This window comes from Grammomys surdaster, unplaced genomic scaffold (assembly GCF_004785775.1).
Source record: "Grammomys surdaster isolate TR1022 unplaced genomic scaffold, NIH_TR_1.0 125354, whole genome shotgun sequence".
In the NCBI taxonomy this organism is placed as follows: Eukaryota; Metazoa; Chordata; class Mammalia; order Rodentia; family Muridae; genus Grammomys; species Grammomys surdaster.
Window position 1 is genome coordinate 951350 of NW_021620226.1, and position 21654 is coordinate 973003.

Sequence of the window (21654 nt, forward strand, 5' to 3'; positions counted from 1 at the left end):
GGAGCCAGAGTCCTGGTTACCAGATTCGTGTAGACTCCAAGCTCCCAGCCCCCAACATCTTCCCTTTACAGAAGGCTCACTGCCTCCTACAGCCCTGGACAATCAATCCAATCAATCCGCCATAGTTAATGCCTCCGCTTAGATGTGTACCATTCTATGCCAGGGGCTGCTGGGAAGAAGAGCTTTGGAATCTAGAATCCATTCCCAGCAGAGACTATCAGAGAACATGAAGGCAAGATATCTATGCATAAGATATCGATAACAATATAGTCCGATGGAGGGAGAGATGAGGTTCAGATACTTGGGGAGGTCATCTTAAAAACAACCTTAAAAGTTAACAACTTAAAGAGTAAAGTGGGAGTAGTGGCCACACCTGTAATCTCAGAACTCAGGAGACAGAAAGGCAGGAGGGACAGGAGTTCAAGGTCATCTTGAGTTACTTATAGAATCTGTAGCCAGCCAGGCTAAGCAAAATCCACAACCAATTATTTGAAGAAACAAACTATAAAAATAGAAGATTCCTGGACACGTGTGTGTGTGTGTGTGTGTGTGTGTGTGCGCGCGTGTGTGTGTGTGTGTGTTGCCCAGGAAGAGGACTCTTGGAGTTACCAGCATTCCTTACAGAAGAATCCCCAGGACTTCAAGGAGAGGGAGGGAGTGAGGGGTAGGGGTGGGGTGTGAAGGGAGGGCAGGGGGAATGGTCTCTGACAGGCTGAGAGGAGGGGGAGGACATCCTGGATTGAGAATGGAGGCTGGTGGGTGTGAGGTACCGGAAGGCCTGTGTGGGAGGCTGATTCAGGCCTCTCTAGCTGGAGTGGCGACTTCCTGTGGGGAAGAGGAAAGCTCTTCCTTGAGCATGGGCCAGAGGGACTGAAAGTGCAGATACAGGAATTTGGATTTTGACTTAGTGGCCCTCGAGCCATTATCAGCTTGGATCAGAGTCCGTCGGTGACTGTCCCTCACTAGATGGGGCTCTGCGGGGTGATAGCGAGGTTCTGAGCAGTGCAGTAGGTTTGGAGGCTTAGGGATCAGCCACAGAGTATGCTCGCCCTTGAAAGGATCTCAGATTGAGGTGAGAGGAGCTGAACGCAGCATGGCCACGCGTTTCTGTCTTGGCTTTGGAAAGGCTGGGTGAGTTGGTTGTCTTGAATGTCTAGACTTGGATTTGAGGCCTGGTTTTAGGATGCGCTAGGTCTGTTGATGAGGACTGGCCAAGCTCATATGAGTGTCTTAGAAAAGCCTGTTCTTCTTTCCCTGAGGGAGTTGGTCACTGCTGTTGAGCCACTGATCTGTAGAGGGGCCATTGGAAGGTCGACACAGGACAAGGGAGACACAGGTTTCGTGGAAGGGTTCAGCGTCAGGTGACATTCCGGCAGGCTCTACCCAAAGCCTGCTTCCGGGTACAATTCCTGAGAGATTAGCCATGGGCAGCCAGCAGTGCGGAGTGAGTGGTTTTTAATTTCTTAGGATCCTGGCTTCCAGCTTTGTAAAGTGGCTGTCACGGTAGGAACACTCTCAAAATAACCCAGCTGTCTCAGTTCAGCAGGAAGCCCCTAGGAGCTCAAGGGGAAAGAAGCCAGCAGTATACTGCACCCGGGGCAGCAATGGTTAATACAGGCTCATAAACAAGAAGAGGTGAAATACAGATGGTTTACTAGTAGCTGTGGTACTCCCAGCCAACTCCCAATTCCACCACACAGGGTTCCAGGCCCCACTCTCAGCAGTGTGATATGGCCTACCTGTCTTTCTTTATTTTCCTCCCCCCACACCTTCTTTACTCTTTCCTTCTTTCTTGGGGTGGGTGGATAAGACATGGTCTCATGTAGCCCAGGCTAGCCTCTAACCCAATATACATAGTTAAGAAAGAAAGCATAATCTCCTCCCTCCCACCCCCCTCTTTCTCTTACTGGGATTACAGGATGTGACACCATGCCTGACTTTGAAAGATTGTTTGTAATCCATCAGGACCCTTGATCTCTAAGTCAGGTCTGGGCCTTTCCTGTCTTCCTTGTGAGATTCTACACATTGTGATCCAGGATCCCTGTGCCTGGGATAGACTACAGGTTCCTTCTTGAGAACAGGTAATGACCTGTATAGTATATGGGTTGACTATACCCAAAATGGGTTATCAGGTTTCTACCCTGGGCTTCTAATATGGAGCCCTGTTCTCTGTGTTAGGGCAGGCTAACCTCTCCAGCAGGTGTGAGGCTCGCCTATTTCTCAGGAAGCTGTAACACTGCTGGTGCAAAGCAGGTAAGGCACTACTTGTAAGGTCACTGGTGTGAGGGAGAAGGCCTGTAGTGATTTGCACAGAGTAGGTGGTTCAGAAGCATCCACTAAAAGCACCTACTGTGTGTCAGGCTGTGTGTCAGATGCTAGGACCAGAAAAATCTCTGCTCTTTAATAAAGGTATTGTTTAATAGGGAAGACAATTTAGAAGGTTAATGAAAACACACTAGAATAAATTATAAATAAATGAATGTACGGTAGGCCCTGTGTGAACAAGGTAACTCAGGAGGGTTCTTTCCTTAAAAAGACATTTCTAAGATTTATTTATTTTATAACCATTTCACCTACATGCATTGGCTATATGCTCGCCACATGCATGCCTGGTCCCTGAGGAGATCTGAGAGGCAGTTCTGTTTGGTTGTGAGCCACCACGTGGGTGCTGGAAACTGAAGCTGGGTCCTCTGCAAGATCGACAAGTACTCTTAAATGCTGAACCATCTCTTGAGCCCTCTTCAGATAGTGCTTTCTGAGCCAGGTGCGGTGGCGCATATCTTTAATCCCAGCACTTGGGAGGCAGAGGCAGGGAGAAATCTGAGTTCAAGGTCAGCTTGAACTCTGCAGAGTAAGTTGCAGGATGGCCAGGGCTGTTACACAGACAAGCCCTAAGACTGTCCATCTGGGGGAACGGAGGAAGGCTTCTGAGAGGCAGAGACAAGGAGGCAGGGTGGAGTTCAGAGGAATTATTGTTTAGACAGAGACAAGGGGCAAAGCTTGAAGACAGAAAAATCAGCACAAACCAGAGCTCTGCCAGTCGGGCACGGCCAGCAAGCCCTCCCTAGTGATGCTGAACCAGGAACTGACAGACTGCTGGAGAAGCAGCTTCATCCAGTGTGGGCTTCGGGAACAATTACCTGCCTTAAGGACCATGGGGGGAAGGGGGAGCGAATCTGGCCTCAGACCCGTCTGTAAGCGCTAATGTGGGGGTGGGAGGACATTTTAGATATGTTGTATTTGTGTGTGTGTGTGGGGGGGAGCGTTATCACTCTCATTTTCCAAAAGAGGAAAGTGAGTAGGTCAGTGGGGTGAAATGACTTGGTCTGTCACACAGCTGGCTGGTGGCACTTCTAAGACTCCGGGACCAAGGAGCCCTGGTAGCTCAGATAGGCCAAGTGAATAAAGATGGTGTCAGCCTGCCTTTCAGCAGAAACTCAAGTTTACAGAGCAAATGGAGCAGATATTGGGTTCAGTCAGGGTGAGAGGCACCAGGGATCATAGATAGATGTTCCCATGTCTGGAGTCAGAGAGGGTCCACAGAACTTTCTCCCAAGACCTAAGCAGAGCACAGCAGGGATCTCAGAGAAGCAGAAGTGGGAGCCATCTGCCCAGAGGGACTTGCTTTGTCCTTTGAAGGCAGATTTTGTTACAGAAGGGGGGCTTAGTTAACAGGGAAGAGCAGAGAATTCTCAGACACTGGCCTCTTTCTACTGCCAGCTGCCTCACTAAGGCTAGCTGAGGGCAGAGCTCAGCCCCTATGGGGCAGTTCCTTTTAAATGACTCCCAATGGGTGACCAGGCACCAGATAACCCTGCCTGGTGGAAGGCAGGGGCTAAAAGTGGTGGTTTTGTTTTGAGACAGAATCTTATGTAGTCCAGGGTGGTCTTGGGATGACCTTGAGTTCCCAATCCTCCTGCCTCTTCTTCCCAAGAATTAGAGCTACAGGTATAAGCCACAGTTTTGGAGACTGTGGGGAGGGGGGGAAAGGGAAGACAGAAAATTGAGATGGTTTGGAGGGTCCTGCCACTCACCACCACCACCCCTCTCCCCAAGCTGGCTTTTCACAGATGCCAAAAAGCCCTCAGCAGAGTTAGGCATCAGCCGCCTAGTTAATGAAAAGCAGGCAGCGTCCAGGGAGACTTATTCCGCGCACTTAGGTCTAACCAGTCTGTTTGCCTTTCTAGCTAGCGTGGGCACTAGCTGCCTGCTCTAGTCAAGCCTTGACACCTGAGCATTGGATCCCTAACCTTGGGTTGGGAGGTGAACTTAGGAATGGGAGTGGGTACCCCCGCAGCAGCCACCCACTGAAATAGTTCGAGCTTTGCCACATTCCCCAGACCTGACAGAAACTACAAGGCACAGGAAAGGATTCAGGGTTCTAGAAAGTCTGGGCCTCACAGGCTCCCCCAGCACCGCCCCCCCCCTTAAGCAAACATTTCTCCTAGAGTCAGAAAAGAGCAGAGCGGTGCGCTAGGGGAGGAACCCGCCTAAGGTTTATCGCTCCGGCAACTCCGGGTGATTCATTTGAGTTTAGACTCCAGGTTGTTATAGATGGAGGTACGCAAACACACAGCCAGCCGGGGAGGTACGGGTCACTAGCTCCCTGCCCTCCTCCACCTGGCTATCCCCTCGCCTGTGACCAGCTGCCTCCCCTCCCCCTCGCGGCCGCCCAGGATTGAGCAAACACACCCTGCCGCCTGCCCTGCCACGGGCTGGCTCCGACCGCGCTCCTGGCGATCCCCCAGGCAACTCGGCGTCACGAGAACCCGCACCCTGAGACCCGACTCCCTGCCCTCCCCCAGAGTCCCCAGGGCCCCAGTCAGGTCCAACAACCTCTCCCTTGCTCTTGCGGCTTGTCCCCGCCGGGGATACAGAGCAATGCAACCAGACCCACTCAGTGCTCCAAAGACAGCGCAGCACACTCCCGCGGGATCCCAGGTCCCCAGAGAAAGTGGCCGGAAAAAAAAAATCTCTTGTTTACTGGGCCAGAGAGGCCTCAGCTGGGACTCGCTTCCCTGTTTCTGCGGTTTCTTTTCAGCAGATTCCTGGGGCTGGAGGAGAAAGAGTGGATCCACCCAGGCAGGGAGTGGGGGTGTGGTTCAGGGGAATCTGAATTCGCGGAAAGGTCTCAGGACTTCAGCAGAGGCCGCACTCGGAGTCAGCAACAACGTGGCCAGGAGCGCACAGACCACAGGGATCCTGTTAAACACTACCTCAGGGAACTAAACTGAGAAGGCTAATTAGGACAGGTCACCACAGGGAACCGGGACGCCGGGAGGGGAGCCCGCGTTGTAAGAAACTCGGGCGTGGGGTAGTCAGGCCGACAAAGACGCTGGCCAGCAGTCCGCAGGGGTTTTGGACTTAGTCCACAGAATTAGGGGCGTGCGCCGTGGCATTCCCTCGTGATCGTAAGACTGGGCTCTCCGGGAAGGATCACGCACGAAAGAGGCGGACGCTCCGTGTGTGCTGTGTCCACGTGTGCAAGCTCGCGAGGGGAGGGGGGCGCAGAAGCCGTGACAAAGACGGACTTTGTGTCTTAGTGTGTTCCTCGCTCCAGCCGGGAGCAGCGAACTCTGCCAGGCATGTGTCTCACGGGAAAGCCTGGACGAAAGTGACAAAGGTTGGGTGTCTATCACGGGGAGACGCGCCAAGGTAGCTACCGTGCGTCTCTGGGTGCGTGCGATCGCTGGGAGATGTAGCCCAGGGGTGTACTGGACTGCACCCCGAACCGCTTTCGGGAGAGAAAGGCGAGTCCCGAAAGTGAGTACGCGCAAGTGCGCGCGCGCCCGCGTGCGGGGGCGTGGCAGTAAACAGCAACAACCCACTCGTCAGTTTGGCCAGAAACTCGAATCTCCCTTCCCAACCCGAAAGTGCGCGTTGGCCGAGCCTGGAGGTGAGTCGCAGGGGGCAGGGCCGGGCGCGCTTTGTTACTGGGGATTAGGATTGCCAGTACCTGGAGCGCTGCTGGCCCCGGAGGAGCGCCCGGAATGGAGGTGATGTCACGGTGATGCAGCCCGGCCCACCCTGGCCGAGAGAGGGGAGCGCTGTGCCTGGGGAGGCGGGCGGGAGAGCGAACCACTGAGCGCGCCCAGCTCAGTTGGGGGTCCCTGGGAAGCAGGGTCCCCGCACCTCTGCTCAGGCCTAGTCACCCCCGCGGGAACCGGCTCTGGCCCTGCGCCCTGCTTTGAGTCCCTCCTACGCCCGCCGGCGCTCTGCCTGGGGCCGAAGTTGGCTCTGAGCGCGGCGCCGGAGCGGGAGCGGGCTGGCTGCGCGTCCCAGGTAAGGGCTGCTGCCTCGGCGCTCCGCCCTTGCCATCGGCCGGCGGGAAGGGCTGGGTCCAGCTGGCTGGAAAAGGGAGAGGGCGGAGGCCCCCGGTGGGAGCCCAAGGAGCGGGCAGCGATGCACCCACTCTGTAAGTTCGCAGAAAGTTTCCAAACCCAAGCCAGCTGGGGACTTAATGGCTCGGGGAAGCCAGGTTCTGCGGCCGGAGGTGTACGGCCAGGGATCTGAGCGTCCGAGAGGTGTTCCTCTACCCACTCTCGCAATGGGAGGCCACGGTCGACTGTGACTGTAGGTTGGCTTCCTTTCCTTATTTCGCTGCAGTGCTTGGGAAGGGCAGGTTTCTGTGACCAGAAGGATTAGGAACAGAGAGCCTGGCCCTTTGGTCTTTCGGTTCAGACTTTCAGGGACGTGAGAGCGTAGACTCAGTAGTCCAGTTGGAATAGGGAGGTGAGGGCTCAGGATCTCTCCGCGGGAAGTTTGGAATTTCAGAGGCCTATGGCGCCTCTCCGTGTGGAGGCCTAGGTTCTGGATCCCACCCCTTACTCACCCCTAGTTTTTCCAGAGCGCTTTTCGTTTCCACCTCACGCCCACACGTTCACACTTATAAAGTTCTAAATCACTTAAGACTTCACGATCTTGATTCTGAAGTACAGACGCGAGGATATATAGAAGCGTGGCTTTGTGCTCCTGGAGAACCCCATCCCCCCCAACAATGTCTGTTCTGTGGCTGGGAGGGAGTGCTGTTGGCGATGGGGGTGGGGCACATTCCAAGGCGGAGAGCAGACCCTTGATTGCTTAGAAGATCTGAGACTCAGCATGCTGGGGTATTTTGGTCCAGTGAAAGGGAGGACAGTAAACGAGCTGTGATTCCTTCATGCCTGCATTAGCATCTTTCCAGGTTCGTTCTTACCAGTTCGTTGACCAGCCCACTGCTCAGAGGGCCAGAGAGCTGAGACAATAGGACTGACTTGTCCGGAGACCGAGAAAAAGGAGGAAGTGGTGGATAAGAGGATGGAGGAAGGCTGGCCAAGTGTCCGTCCACCCAGCTTTTCTGGTCAGCTGCTGAGGGGACGCAGCCAGGGAGGAAGAAGGATGCTCTGTGATGTCCCTGGCTGAGCCGTTCCTGCATCGAATGGGGCCCTAGGTGGCCATGGTCTTTGGCTTGAGTCAGACTCTGTAGCCTTCTTTCCCTCTGCGGTGTGTGTGTGTTGGATGCTGATGGGAGAGATGAAGGAGGTGTTCTTCTTTCTGAAAGGTGAGAAGGGGAAGGTCTGCTCTGTCTCACCTGTTACTGCTTAAAACCGGCCAGGGCTGGTAGTCTCAGCCGACCAGCCTTACAGACGCTTCTCTGCTCCCACTGAAGACAGAAAGAAGGAGGGAGGGGATTTGGGAACTTGATTGCACTGACCACAGTTGGGGGCCGGGTCAGCTTGACCCCAAGGAAAGGCTGATTTCTGAGGTGATTAAAAATAGTTGTAGGACTGATTCTAGGGAGGTGAAGTTAAAAGCCTTTTTTGTACAGGAAAAAATCTGAAGTAGAGCCTTGGCTGCTAGCTGTTAAGGCTTCTAGGGCAGGAGGCCCTGGCAGAGATGGATACTATACACTGTGTTCGAAGAGTAGAAGAAATCACAAAGGATACACGTCTCTTCTCAAGCCCTCAAGACCTGGTGGGGGAGGCAGGTCACATGATTCAAAAGTTCAGGCCTCGAGAGAGGTTCAGTCTAGATGTAGGGTGTGTGTGTGTGTGACAGTTCACAGCAGGGGATGAGCACACCAAGAGCTCTTTAAGAGCCTTTAGGCAGAGCTGCTCTCCCCTGTCTACCTTTTAGCCACCATCTTAAAAGGTAGCAGGTGGCTAAAGAAAGGGACCCAGCAGTTAAGAGCCGGCTGGTCTTGCAGAGGACTGGGATTCAGTTCTCAGCACCCACGTGGTATTGATAACTGTTTATAACTCCAGTACCGGGGAATGTCCTTATCTGACCTCTTTAGCACCAGACACACATGTGGTACACATACAGACATACAGGCAAAATATTCATACACATAAAAAAATCAAAATGAAACTGGCTGAATGTGTACTCCTGGACTGAAGGATTGATCTGAGCTCTTCTGTGCTTTCTTCTCCTCAACTGTCTTGTTGCTACTGGGTTTTTTGGAGACAGGGTCTTACTATGTAGCTCTGATAGTCCTGGAACACACTGTATACACAGGGCCAACCTCAGATCTGCCTGTCTCTGCTTCCTAGGTTTGAAGACATGACACCTGGCTCTCTTCCACTGTCTTGTTCGCCGCAGGGACCTCTGTCCTTCAGAGGGGAGAGAGTCCAGCCTAGAGTCCCAATTTCCTATCTTGACTGTTTCTACCCTTGTGTGCACACACTTCTTTCTGTTTTCTGTGGAAGCAAACAGATGAGGCACTTTCGGGTAGGAATGAATGGTACATTTCAGGCAGCCCAGTTTTCCACGCTGGTGGTTTGGTGACAGAGGTAAGATGTGAGGAACAGGTCAAGGCGGAAGCTCCTCCTCCTGTGGCAAAGGTAAGAGGAAATAGGACAGGATTGAACCATTCCCTAATCCTAACCCTAGTGTCTGTGGGACTTCACCTTCTCCCTCTTCCCTGGGGAAGAAAGCCAGGACCTTTTACTTGGACGTGCCCACAGTGACCTATGTCCCCAGCCTTGGGATAACCTGGCTATTATCAGGTCTAAACTGGTAGTGTGGCCTGTGGCATCCTTTCCTCCTGTACCTCCCTAGTCCCCAGATTTGTGTGTGTGTTCAGGGGAAGGGGTTGCAGGGGAGGGGGTGTGGCAATGATCTTCCAAATCTAGCCATTATGGTACTTCCTTTGGAGTTGCTCCTTAAACTGGATGGACATTGGCTTCAATAAATAGATTGCTTGGTGCTTTTGTGCCAGATACATCTCTGAAAGCATGGCCCTGTTGATGCCGCTGTCAGGTTCAGTACGGCTTGCAGTGGGTCCTCGTTTCCTTGAACAAGACCCTCATTCCTGCCTACCACATCTCACACACTCGCCACGGCTCACACAGTTTTCTTTCTCTTGCTCAGAATTTGGGAGACAGATTCGGGGGTACTAACATCTATTATTGGTTTTTAGGACAATATATATATTTTTTTATTAATTTGCCTCTATTAGCATTCTTTTTTCTTCTTCTTCTTTTTACTTTTTTGGTTTTTCAAGACAGGGTTTCTCTGTGTAGCCCTGGCTGTCCTGGAACTCACTCTGTAGACCAGGCTGGCCTTGAACTCAGAAACCCGCCTGCCTCTGCCTCCCAAGTGCTGGGATTAAAGGCGTGGGCCACCACCACCCGGTAATAGATTATCTTTAAGCAGGCATAATAGTTGTGAACGCCTTTAATACCATTCAGGAGGCAGAGAAGAATCTCTGTAAGTTAGAAGCCAGCCTGGTTTACAGAGTGAGTTTCAGGGCAGCCAGGGCTACATAGTGAGATCCTGTCTTGAAACTACAAATCATATATATGTACATATAATATTTATATATATAATTATTATTATTTGACAGTTTATTTGACGCATGTAAACACTGCGTCTTCTGCAGGTGCCACTAGCACATTTCTCTCCCTACTTCATGTTCTTTTTTTTTTTCTCTTGTTAATAATCTACTAAGCCTGTTGGAACATTGACTGATCTTGCTGGCTTGATCTTGTGTTGGTAATAATGGCCGCAGTGAGTTCCTGGGTACAGTGGCCATCTCAGGTCTGGAAGTCAGCCTTCCTCAGTGTGGCTCCCATCCTCTGGCTTTTGACATTCTTTCACCATGCTCTAGAATGTTCCCTGAGTAGATCCACTTTTTTTTTTTAAGATTTATTTTGTTTATGATTATACTGTAGCTGTCTTCAGACACAGCAGAAGAGGGCTTCATTTCCCATTACAGATGGTTGTGAGCCACCATATGGTTGCTGGGAATTGAACTCAGAACCTCTGGAAGAGCAATTAGTGCTCTTAACCACTGAGCCAGCCATCTCTCCAGCCCTCCACCTTATTTTTTTGAGACAGGATCCCTCACTGAACCTGGAGCTCACCGATTCAGCTAGACTGCTGACTAACAAGTTCTAGCAATCCTCCTGTCTCTACCTCCCCAGAGCTGGGATTACAGGTTGCATACTTTACATGATGGTGGAAATACAAACTCAGGTCCTCCTACGTACATAGCAAGCACTCACTGACTGACATATCTCTTCCTTTTTTGAGGTGTTGGGGGATCAAACTGAAGGCCTCATGCATGCTAAATATACGAGTCACATACCTAATTCCCAATAAAATGCTTATAGTTAGGTCTTCTCTTCTTATCTTCTCTCTTCCTCCTCCCTTACTCTCTGTCTTCCTGGAGTACTTCTCATAAATAGCGTATTTATCTGCATCATTTTTTTTGCATGCCTACCAGTCTTAGCAGGCCAGATGGTGTTTGACCATCTCTGTTTTACAGAGCTCTGAAAGCAATTGGTCCTTGTCTCCCAAGATACACAGGTAAATACTGGCAGACTCCAAATAATTACCTATTCTATATTACCTATTCTATATCCCTACGCATCTCCCAGTGTTGGATTGAACCTAGGGCCCTCACATAGGCTAGGCAAACACTGTACTGCCAGGTTATGTCCCTGGTCCAGATTGCTTTTCCTAAACTACTGACCCAGGGAGGTGGGGTGGGAAACCCTCCCAAGAGCCAATGCTTCTGGGTTGTTCTCAGGGTTCCATTCTAAATTTGCAGGTGCACCTCACGTTCTAGCTGTGGTCTGTTTACTGAGACACCGGATATTTAGAATCCTTGATCTTGTTACCTGTGACTTATTCTCTAGGCATGACTCTTTCCCTATTAACTCCCATGGTCATTCTCTTCCCAGTACTTGTAAATACCAGTGACATTTATTGATTTACCAATATACAGTCTCGGTGCAGGGGAAGTGAACTTTTGCGTTAGAAACGTTTTGCGTTAGAAACAGAGAGCAGCTAGCTTTAAAGACGGTACTTATTTAGGAAAGCAGCTATAAAGTTATTTAAGTATGCATGTCATGTTAGGAGTTGAAGGTAGATGCTAGGAAATAGATGGCTTAAGCTACATCAATTTTTATTTTACTTATTTTTATGTGTGTTCCTGTGAGAGTTTATATGCACCATGTAAGAACTGTGGAGGCCAGAAGGGGGCATTCGACCCCAGGAACTAGAGTTACAGCTGGTTGTGAGCTGCTATGTGGGTGCTGGAAACCCAAGCCAAGGCCTCGGTAAGAACAGAACATGTTTTTCGCCACTAAGCCAGCACTCCAGTTCTCTGATCCTCCTTTGTGAAACAGGATTTCTTGTGGCTCAGACTGATAACTAGTTGTTTAGTTTATTGTGTATCCAAGGATCTGGACTCCTGATGGTTCTGCCTCCACCTCCCAAGTGCTGGGATTACAGGTGTGTGACACCATGTTAGGCCCTGATTTTTTTTTAAAGGGGCAAAAGCTGGGATGGCTTAAAATGCTGTAATCTCATCACTCTAAAGTTGAGGCAGGGGGATTGACACCAATTTGCAGTTATTCCATGCTATCACTTGAGATTCTCAATAAATAAATAAATAAATAAATAAATAAATAAATAAATAAATAAGACAAAGAAAAAGACATTACTATGATGGATGGTTCAATGGTTAAGAGGACTGGTTACTTTTCCAGAGAACCCATTCAATTCCCAGCACCAACATGGCTGCTCACAATCACCTGTGGCTTGAATTCCAGAGGCACTGCAAGCCTCTTCGTGTCTATATTATGGAACTGCATGGATATATTTACAGGCAAAACACTCACACACAATATTTTAGTAAAAAGCAAAAGAAGGGGGTGAGAAGAAAATGTGAAAAAAATTATCTTTACTATGTTAATTTTATTTAAATTTGTCCATTAGTTATTTTTCCTGTTGTGGCAAAATAACCAACAGAAAGCCCACTTAAGGAAGGGTTTGTTTTGGCTCAAGCAGGCAGAAGCTTGAGGCAGTTAGTCACATTGTATCTGCAGTCAAGGAAGCAGAGAGCAATGAATGCTGGTACTTGGTTCACTCTCTCCTCTTTCTCCTTGGAAACACCAGCCAAGGGAATGATGCCACCCACATTTTGGGTGATTCTTCAATTAACCTAATCTAGATAAACTCTCACAGCAACGGTCAGGCTTGTGTCATTTCCTCTAATTTCATGACTTTTCATTTATCAGTCATGGTTGGAAATTTTCTATCAAATGGAACTTGGCATTTTGTGTACATGAAATTAGCAAGGAGTGGTGGCTCCAGCCTGTATCCCCAGTACTTTTTTTTTCCCCCAGTACTTAAGATGGTTGAGGCAGGAGGATTGCCACAACTTTGAGGCCAGCCAGGGATAAGTAGCAAAGCCCTTCCTCAAGTTTAAAAATAAATAAATAAATAAATAAATAAATAAATAAATAAATAAATAAATAAAATTGGTTTTGGAGGAGAAAGTATTTAGTAACATAGTGTCATGCCTTTGCTGGCCACTAGTGGACGCTGTCATCCAAGGAAAGCTTGGTTTTTAGCTTCTGGGACCATCCTCCTGGCTAGGCAGGAGAGATTCTTCCTTCCTTTCTTCCTTCCTTCCTTCTTCTTTTTCTTTTCCATATCCTGGAACCCACTTACATCTTCTTCTCAAGTGCTGGGACTAAAGGCGTGAGCTGCCAATGCCTGCATAGGTATAGCTAGTTTCTTGAGCACATAAGGTGGCTTACAGAGTTTGGGGCTTTATAATAGTTTCTTTTAGAGCCTTTAAACATTCTGTGTTAGGTCTCTTGTCTTTCCATTGCCAAAGCAACTTATAAAAGAAAGAATTTATTGGAGTTTGCTTATAGACTCATAGAGTTGGAGTCCATGATCCTGATGAGAACATGGCAGCAGGCAGGCAGGCAGGCAGGCATGATGCTGGAACAGTATCTGAGAGCTCATACCCTTTTCTTCAGAGATCTGACTGGGGATGGCCTGGGCTTTTGAAAACTTCTATCCCACCCTTCAGTGACACACCTGCTTCAGCCAATCCTTTCCAGTTCCTAGAGGGAACAAGCATTCAAATACAGGCGCCTAAAAGGGCTATTATCATTCAAACCATTACATCTCCAGGTAAATGTAAGGCTTTGAAGGGATGATTTGTCTCTTTTGGGTGGGGGGCGGGGCAGGAAGCAGAGCTAAGGCTGGAACCCAGAACTTTGCACGGATGGCAGGGAAGTGTTCACCCCTGAGCTGCTTTCTCTGTAGTTCTCCAGATTTGATCTTGAATTTCTCTTCACTGGTGACACCCTTCACTTCACACAGGGTTAGTGTTCTGGGCAGTTGGCTTTGGTTTTCCCCTTTGGCACAAATCTGCAACATTCAGAATGGTTATGGTGAGCGAGTGGAGTGATCTGTTACTTTTCTGGTGTTAATAAAATAGGTTGCTTCCCTCTTTGCACTCCAATGTCTTAATGTCTTCCATTAAAGGCTAATCCCTTTGGGGTCTTGTTGTCTTTCCCCAGTTCTTGAGAGGTGTGTGTGTGTGTGTGTGTGTGTATGTGTGTGTGTTTCCTTTTGCTGTTGCTGTTATGAGTTAGTTAATTAGGTTTTTGTTTGTTTGTTTGTTTTTCCTGAGACGGTTTTTCTGTGTACTCTTGGCTGGCCTGGATCCACTCTGTAGACCAGGCTGGCCACAAACTCAGATCCTTCTGTCTCTGTCTCTACCTCTGGGATTAAAGGTTTGTACTACCACACCTGGTTCTTGCTTTTCCTTTTTCCTTTTTCTTTTTTAAAGAGATTTACTCTCATATTGTGCGTGAGTGTACATGTGTGTGCACTATTTGCACACCTAATGCTGGCAGAGGCCAGAAAGAGAGGCCAGAAAGAGAGGCCAGATTCCCTGGAGTGGAGCTACAGATGGATGTGAGCTACCACATAGGTGCAGGGAACTCAACTGGGTACTCTGGATGAGTAGTTTGTACTATAACCTCTGAGGCATCTCTACAGCCTGAATCTGCTATGTTATCCCTGTCTTTAGTATTGAAGTAGACAGTGAACTCTAGAGGCTGAAGAGGAAAGTTAGGGGTAAACGTGAAAAAACCAAGCCAGTCTTGCCATCCTGTGCCACTGATCCTAGCTCTTGGGAAACTGAGTCAGAGTCAGCCTGGGTTATGTAGTGAATTTTGGCTAGCCTGGTTTACATAGCAAGATGACACCCCCCCATCTTATGAATAAACAAACAAATAAGAAAGGGGCACATAAACAAACTAAGAGAAGCAAGCCAGGAAGCAGCAGCCTCCATAGTCTCTGCTTCATTTCCTGTCTCCATGTTCCTGCCTTGGGTTCCTTTGATGGGCTGTGGTCTATAAGCCAAGCAAATCCTTTCCTCCTCAGGTTGCTTTTGGTCATCCTGTTTTTTTGAAGCACCAGAAAGCAAACCAGAACATGTGAGAAACTGATCTTCATCTATTTTTTTCCCTTAGCTGTAGGTTATTCGTGCTCTAGGTGCTTGCTAAGAACTTTGGTTGAATGGAGGAACGCATGGCTATGTGGCTGTGTTAGTCAGGGTTCTCTAGGGAACAGGACCCACAGAATGAACATATTCATAGCTTACAGGCTGTGGTCCAGCTAGTCCAACAATGGCTGTCTACCAACCGAAAATCCAAGGATCCAGGAGTAGTTCAGTCCTCGAGGCTGGATGTCTTGGCGGGTCTTCAAGAAGTAGGCTCTAATACCAGTGAAGGAATGGACTTACCAGAGAGAGTGAGGGCAAGCAGGCAAAGAGAAAGAGCTTTCTTTTTCTTCTGTGTCCTTTATGTAGGCTCCCAGTAGAAAGTATGGTCCAGATTAAAGATTTGACGTGAGGCTCTTCCCCCGTCAGCGATTCTGATTAGAAGTAGATCTTCCCATTTGAAATGATTTAATTAAGAAAAAAATTCCACTTGATGTGCCGGGGTTAGGTGGTCTTCATCCTTTCAGGGAAGGAGAAGGGGGATGGGGGAGGGTCTTTGGGAGGGGGTGACCAGGAGTTGGGTCAGCAGTTGGGAAGTAAAGTGAAAAATAAAATTAAAAAGGCTGGAGAAATGGCTCAGCAATTAAGAGCACTGACTGCTCTGCCAGAGGTCCTGAGTTCAATTCCCAGCAACTACATGATGGCTCACAACCATCTGTGATGGGATCCGATGTACTCTTCTAGCTAGTGTGTGTCTAAAGACAGCTGCGGTGTACTCATATAAATAAAAAATAAATAAATCTTTTAAAAAAATTTTTAAAAGAAGGAGTAGGAAGAGAAAAATTCCTCACAGGTATGCCTAGCCATTTGGATTTTAGCTAATTCCAGATGTAGTCAAGCTGACAACCAAGGGTAACCATTACTGTGAGCGTTGGCATTTCCAGGACTTAGTTAACGGGCACCATATCTGACCTGAGCCACGGAAGTCCCAAGGCAAAAAAGACGGTGCTGGTGTATTTGGCTTCTAGCTACAAGAGCTCAGAGAATATTTAAACCCAGGATTTAATGAGTTAAGGAGGGCACTGTAAGTTCCTTGTTAGATTTGAAGGTTTATTTTTATTGTATGTTTGTGTGTCTTGTGCCTGAGGAGACTGGAGTCAGACCCCTGGCACTGGAAGTCACAGACTGTTGTGAGCCATCATGTGGTTGCTGCTGGGAATCAAATTCAGAACCTCTGGAAGAGCAGCCAGCGTTCTTAACCACTGGGCCATCTCCCCAGCAGCTAAGACATTTCTCCTTTCCCATGGTTAGGTATAGGGATGACAGCCGGGTGTGGTGGCTCACAACTTTAATCTCAGCACTTGGGAGGCAGAGGCAGGCAGGTCTCTGTGATTTCCAGGTCAGCCTGATCTAAAAAGTGAGTTCCAGAACAGACAGGGCTGTGGTTGTACAGAGAAACCTTGTTTCAAAAAACAAACAAACAAAATCAACAACAACAACAAACCAAAAGAGGAACAGGAATAGGGATGACAGATGGGTCTCATCTCTCCACTCAGATAAACTTTCATGACTTTTAGGTTAAAAGATCTGAAGAGCTAGAGGGATGGCTCAGTGGTTAAGAACATTTGTTACTCTACTAGAGGCCCTACGTTCAATTCTTAGCACCCACATAATGGCCACAACCAACTGCAGCTCCAGTTTCAGGGATCCAACACTGTCTTCTGGCTTTCACAGGCAACAGGCACACACAGATGCACAGACACACTTGCAACCAGAACACCCATACACATAAGATACAATTCTAAAAATGAAAGATATATAGAGGCCGGGTGATCCCAGCACTTGGGAAGCAGAGGCAGGCGGATTTCTGAGTTCGAGGCCAGCCTAGTCTACAGAGTGAGTTCCAGGACAGCCAGGGCTATAAAGAGAAACATTGTCTCGAAAAACCAAAAAAAAAAAAAACATAGAGTAAGGATTCTGAAGCCTAGAATAACGTGTTTCCTGATCTACTCTTTTTCAGGATGGGGAGGGAGGGGAGGGGCTACTGTGCTCACCGATGTCTGACCTTGCAGGACTGATTTTGTCTGTTCTTCCTGTTTCTAGGGACCCAGCTGAAGCCTGGCCTGGGAGCCAGGATGGCCACCCACAAAACCTTGCTGATGTGCCTAGGACTGCCTCTCTTCCTCCCAGGAGCCTTGGCCCAGCATCAGGCCCCACCTGGTTGCAGCCCAGACCTGGATCCTCTCTACTACAACCTTTGTGACCGTTCCGGAGCCTGGGGCATTGTCTTAGAGGCAGTGGCCGGGGCGGGCATCATCACGACATTTGTGCTAACCATCATCCTTGTGGCTAGCCTTCCATTTGTGCAGGACACGAAGAAGCGGAGCCTCCTGGGGACCCAGGTGTTCTTCCTGCTGGGCACCCTGGGCCTCTTCTGCCTTGTGTTTGCCTGCGTGGTGAAGCCAGACTTCTCGACCTGTGCCTCTCGACGCTTCCTCTTTGGGGTCCTGTTTGCCATCTGCTTCTCCTGCCTGGGAGCTCACATCCTTTCCCTCAACTTCCTAGCCCGGAAGAACCATGGGCCCCGAGGCTGGGTGATCTTCACTGTGGCTCTGCTGCTCACCCTGGTGGAGGTTATCATTAATACCGAGTGGCTGATCATCACCCTGGTACGAGGAGGCGGCCAGGTTACCCCTCTGGGCAATGGCAGTGCCGACTGGACCGTGACCTCGCCCTGTGCCATTGCGAACATGGACTTTGTCATGGCCCTCATCTATGTAATGCTGCTACTGCTGGGGGCCTTCCTAGGAGCCTGGCCCACCTTGTGTGGCCGCTTTAAGCGCTGGCGGAAGCACGGGATCTTTGTGTTGCTCACCACGGCCATCTCCATTGCCATCTGGGTGGTATGGATTGTCATGTACACCTATGGCAATGAGCAGCACCACAGCCCCACCTGGGATGACCCCACACTGGCCATTGCCCTCGCTGCCAATGCTTGGACCTTTGTCCTCTTCTATGTCATCCCTGAGGTCTCCCAGGTGACCAAACCTAGCCCAGAACAGAGCTACCAGGGGGACATGTACCCGACCCGAGGGGTGGGCTATGAGACCATCCTGAAGGAACAGACGGGCCAGAGCATGTTTGTGGAAAACAAGGCATTTTCTATGGATGAACCAGCCTCAGGTGCGGCAAGATGTTGTTTATATCCTTGTGGGGGTGTGTATGTGTGTGTTAGGGTGTGTCTGTGTGTGAGACTAGACAGGATCTCACATAGCCTGGGCTAGTCTTGAACTCACTGTGCAGCTGAGGCTGGGTCTTAGAACTGATCCACTGGTCCTTCTTTCTCCCACTTGTTGGGATTATAGGTATATGCCAGCATTTCCAGCCTTTTTTTTTTTTTTTAAGATTTATTTTTTATTTATTATATACGAATACACTGTAGCTGTCTACACACACCAGAAGAGGGCATCAGATCTCATTACAGATGGTTGTGAGCCACCATGTGGTTGCTAGGATTTGAACTCAGGACCTCTGGAAGTGCAGTCAGTGCTCTTAACCACTGAGCCATCTCTCCAGCCCCCAGCTTTTGTTTTTTTATGTTTGTCTTTTGTTTTTTTTGAAACAGGGTTTCTCTGAGTAGCTTTGGCTGGCCTGGGACTCAATCTGTTGACCAGAACTCACAGAGATCTGTGTGCCTCTGCTTCCCGAGCTCCCGAGTGCTGATATTAAAGGCATGCGCCACCAATGTCCAGCTTTCCAACTTTTGTTTTTTAAAATTACATTGATTGATTGAGTGATTGACAGTCATTTCTTTCCTACCATGTTGGTTGGTTCTGGAGACTAGACTCAAGTTCTCAAGCTTGGTGGCAAGTGCCCTTACCTGGCTATGCCAACTTTTATCCTATGACTTTTACTGCTGGGGAGGGAGCCTTTCTCTAGAGAAAAATGTCTGCAGTTTTCTGCTTTAAAACCCCTGCATTCGGGGATGGAGCGCGTAGGCAGTTGGGAGAGTTCTTGTGTAGCAGATCTGAGACCCTTTCTCCCCCCTTTCAGTTTCCAGCACCGCAAACAACACTCACCATGGCCCATATTGACCTCAGCAGCATATCCCTTAACTGGAAGGACTGTTATCTGCTGTGTGCTGGGCTCTTTGCTAAGACACGGGGGCTTGTGGCTCACAAGCTGCAGCCCTCTCAGACATGACCAGAGCTCTGCAGGACCCCAGCTGTTTATATTGATAAAGATATGTTATCACATGCTGGCTCTGGGATCTCTGACAGAAATTCAGTTAAGAGGCAATGGACATGCTAGAGTCAGAAATTCTAGGGTCTTCTGGGCACACTGCGTGGCCCTCATACTTCCTCCTTTGTGGAAGGCGGTGACACATACATAGTCTGTGAGCTACTCCGTGGAGGTACTTTCCCCATGCTGGAGTGGCTTCTCTCACACAGAGGCATTAAGACCTCATTAAAGAAGCCAGAAGGACCTGGGCAGGTGCCGGGAGTTATAGCAAACCCTGCCCAAGCCCTTGCTCTTCCCTCCGTACTCCCTCAACAGGCTGGAGAATTCTTGGTCTTTTTCTTCTCATAGAGTTACTTCTAGGCTTGTAAGCATTTTATTTATTTCATTTTTTCTCCACAATGGAAAAATCAATAGCATGAGGAGAACACTGAAGTGTAGTCCCTGCACAGGGTCCCTCAGCCCTGCAGGAGGCAGGTGAATTCTATATACTTGACCCCCTCAGGCTAGTTAACAGCTCTCCTCCAATACCCCAGTGGCGTCCAGCATGGGAAACCCACACCAGAAGGTGCAGAGAGTTACAAATCTGTCTGGGTGCTTGCCAGGGGGCCCAGGAGAGCCAAGGTGGAGAGCCAAGGCTCCCTGGCTGGGTCTTGTGTGGTTATAGAGTGACACCACAGCCACCCGTGCTCTGTGAGGACATGAACACAAAAGACTGTGGGGTTTCAGCTGTATTTCCCCATGTGCCTGGCAGTGGGTCCATGGTGGTAGAAGTGGGAGCTGGAGGCTGGCCATCTTGGAAGGCAGCCCAAGGCCCGTGTGCCCCTCTTGGCCTCTGGCCCTGAGGGTGGATAGGGATGTGAGGGTTGCTGACAGTGTGTTTTTCTGAGTGATGGGGGAGGGTGTGTGTGTATGTGTCCATACCACAAGCAGGAAGCCAAGCAGTACTTTTCTGTACATCTAAACAAAAGCGCACCAGATGTGGGAAGGGGCTCCAGGCCCACTGACTCACTCATAGGTCACCACCCCAGGGCCTCATTTCCTTGTGCTCAGGAGAGTCTCTTGGGATGGGGGAGGGGGAGGCGGACAGGAGATGAGAGTCCTGAAATCTTCAAATTTGAGCTTGTTTTTCCCTACAGCAAAGAGACCGGTGTCACCTTACAGCGGCTACAATGGACAGCTGCTGACCAGCGTGTACCAGCCCACCGAGATGGCCCTGATGCACAAAGGCCCGGTAAGTTAGTCCCTCAGGTTCCTGTGATCTAGCTGATAGCCACAGAGCCCAGCCTCATTTTTTTTGTTGTAGAGAGGCTGTGCAGGCTGGGGCTGGATTGAGGAGGCATTAGGGTATAGTGAGCTTCTCCTGGGAGCATTAGTCCTACCAACCCAGGGCTCTAGCACAGTGCAGTGGGACGTACCCGGAATCACTGGCATCACCCACAGCCTGAGGCCCAAGCATGGTGGCACATACCTGTAATTTTAGCACTCGGAGGCGGAAGCAGAAGGTTCAGGGGGTCAAGGGCAATCTTTGGCTATGGCCTGCACCACTAGCCTGGGCTATATGACACCCTATTTCCATGCCTTGACCTTATACCTCCCCTGAGCCCTGGGAGCAGTAGTCCATTAGCTATGGGGGCTGTGGGAACAGGAAGGAGGTGGAGTACACTCCCACTCCATATGTGGCCCTCCCCTTTGCTGGCAGTGGTTGCCAGAGAGGTCAGCGCCCTGCCTTGGCAGGATTCTGGGAACAGGAAGCCAGGAGGTCAGCAGGGTACTGTTCCCATCCGTTCCCCACCTCTCTGGGCTGGGAGCAGGGGATGGCTGGCTGGTGTGTCTGAGACTTCCAGCCCAGCTCTTTTCCAAGTGTGAAGCTGCACCCTGGAGCAGAGCCGGGCGGTTTCCATTCACACCACGAGCCCGTGAAGCTGGCCCAGCCTCTCTCTCAGTTTGGAGGGAGAGCTGGACCGGGCTGCTATTCCTGCCTCGTTCTCACACTCCCTGGTCCACAGACCATCAGAGTGAGGAGCACTTGAGAACTTGCTGACAGTGCAGATTGGGTCTGAGGGGGACATAGTAATGTGACTTCTGTGTTGACGGTGGGGTGGGAATCTGGAGGGGGGGCATTGACATCACCTGGTAGCTTAGGTTCTACCTAGAAAGGAGTAACTCCCCAAGAGAGCTATAGGGGACTTCAGGGCTTTCCCATCCCAGTAGTTAAACATTTACCAGCCTTCCTCAGGATGGGGTCCAGCTAGAGGGTGGAGCTTAACTGGGGGTGGGGCTTTACAAACAGTCCTGATAATCTGGGTGCATTCCCAAGTTAAAGATCCCAGGTCTACGTATCCTAGACGGCCAGCGTGGTTTTGGATGTTCTAGTAAGGAAATACCACCACCGCCACCACACACACACATACACACACACACACCACCACACACACACACCACCACCACACACACACACCACCACCACACATACACACCACCACCACACACACACACCCCACCACCACACACACACACCACTACACACACACACACACACACACACCACCACCACCACCCACCCACCCACACACACCACCACCACACACACACCACCACCCACCCACACACACACACCCACCCCACCACACACACACCACCACCACCACACACACCACCACCACATACACACA

General features: G+C 49.8%; 1 protein-coding gene across 4 annotated transcripts in view; it reads left to right on the forward strand.

Annotated features, from left to right (window-relative positions):
• Positions 1-1005: 1005 nt before the first annotated feature.
• Gprc5c (G protein-coupled receptor class C group 5 member C) overlaps positions 1006-21654 on the forward strand; it is a 25631-nt gene continuing 4982 nt past the window's right edge. The window contains exons 1-3 of one of the 4 annotated variants that reach the window (XM_028785848.1): positions 1006-1131; positions 16844-17923; positions 20119-20213. In XM_028785848.1, the coding sequence (XP_028641681.1) occupies positions 16876-17923; positions 20119-20213 (1143 nt within the window). In that variant the 5' untranslated portion in view covers positions 1006-1131; positions 16844-16875. Of the gene's footprint in view, positions 1132-5673; positions 5897-5946; positions 5997-6044; positions 6283-16843; positions 17924-20118; positions 20214-21654 lie in introns of those variants that run through there. The other 3 variants (XM_028785851.1, XM_028785849.1, XM_028785850.1) reach the window with 3 other exon arrangements.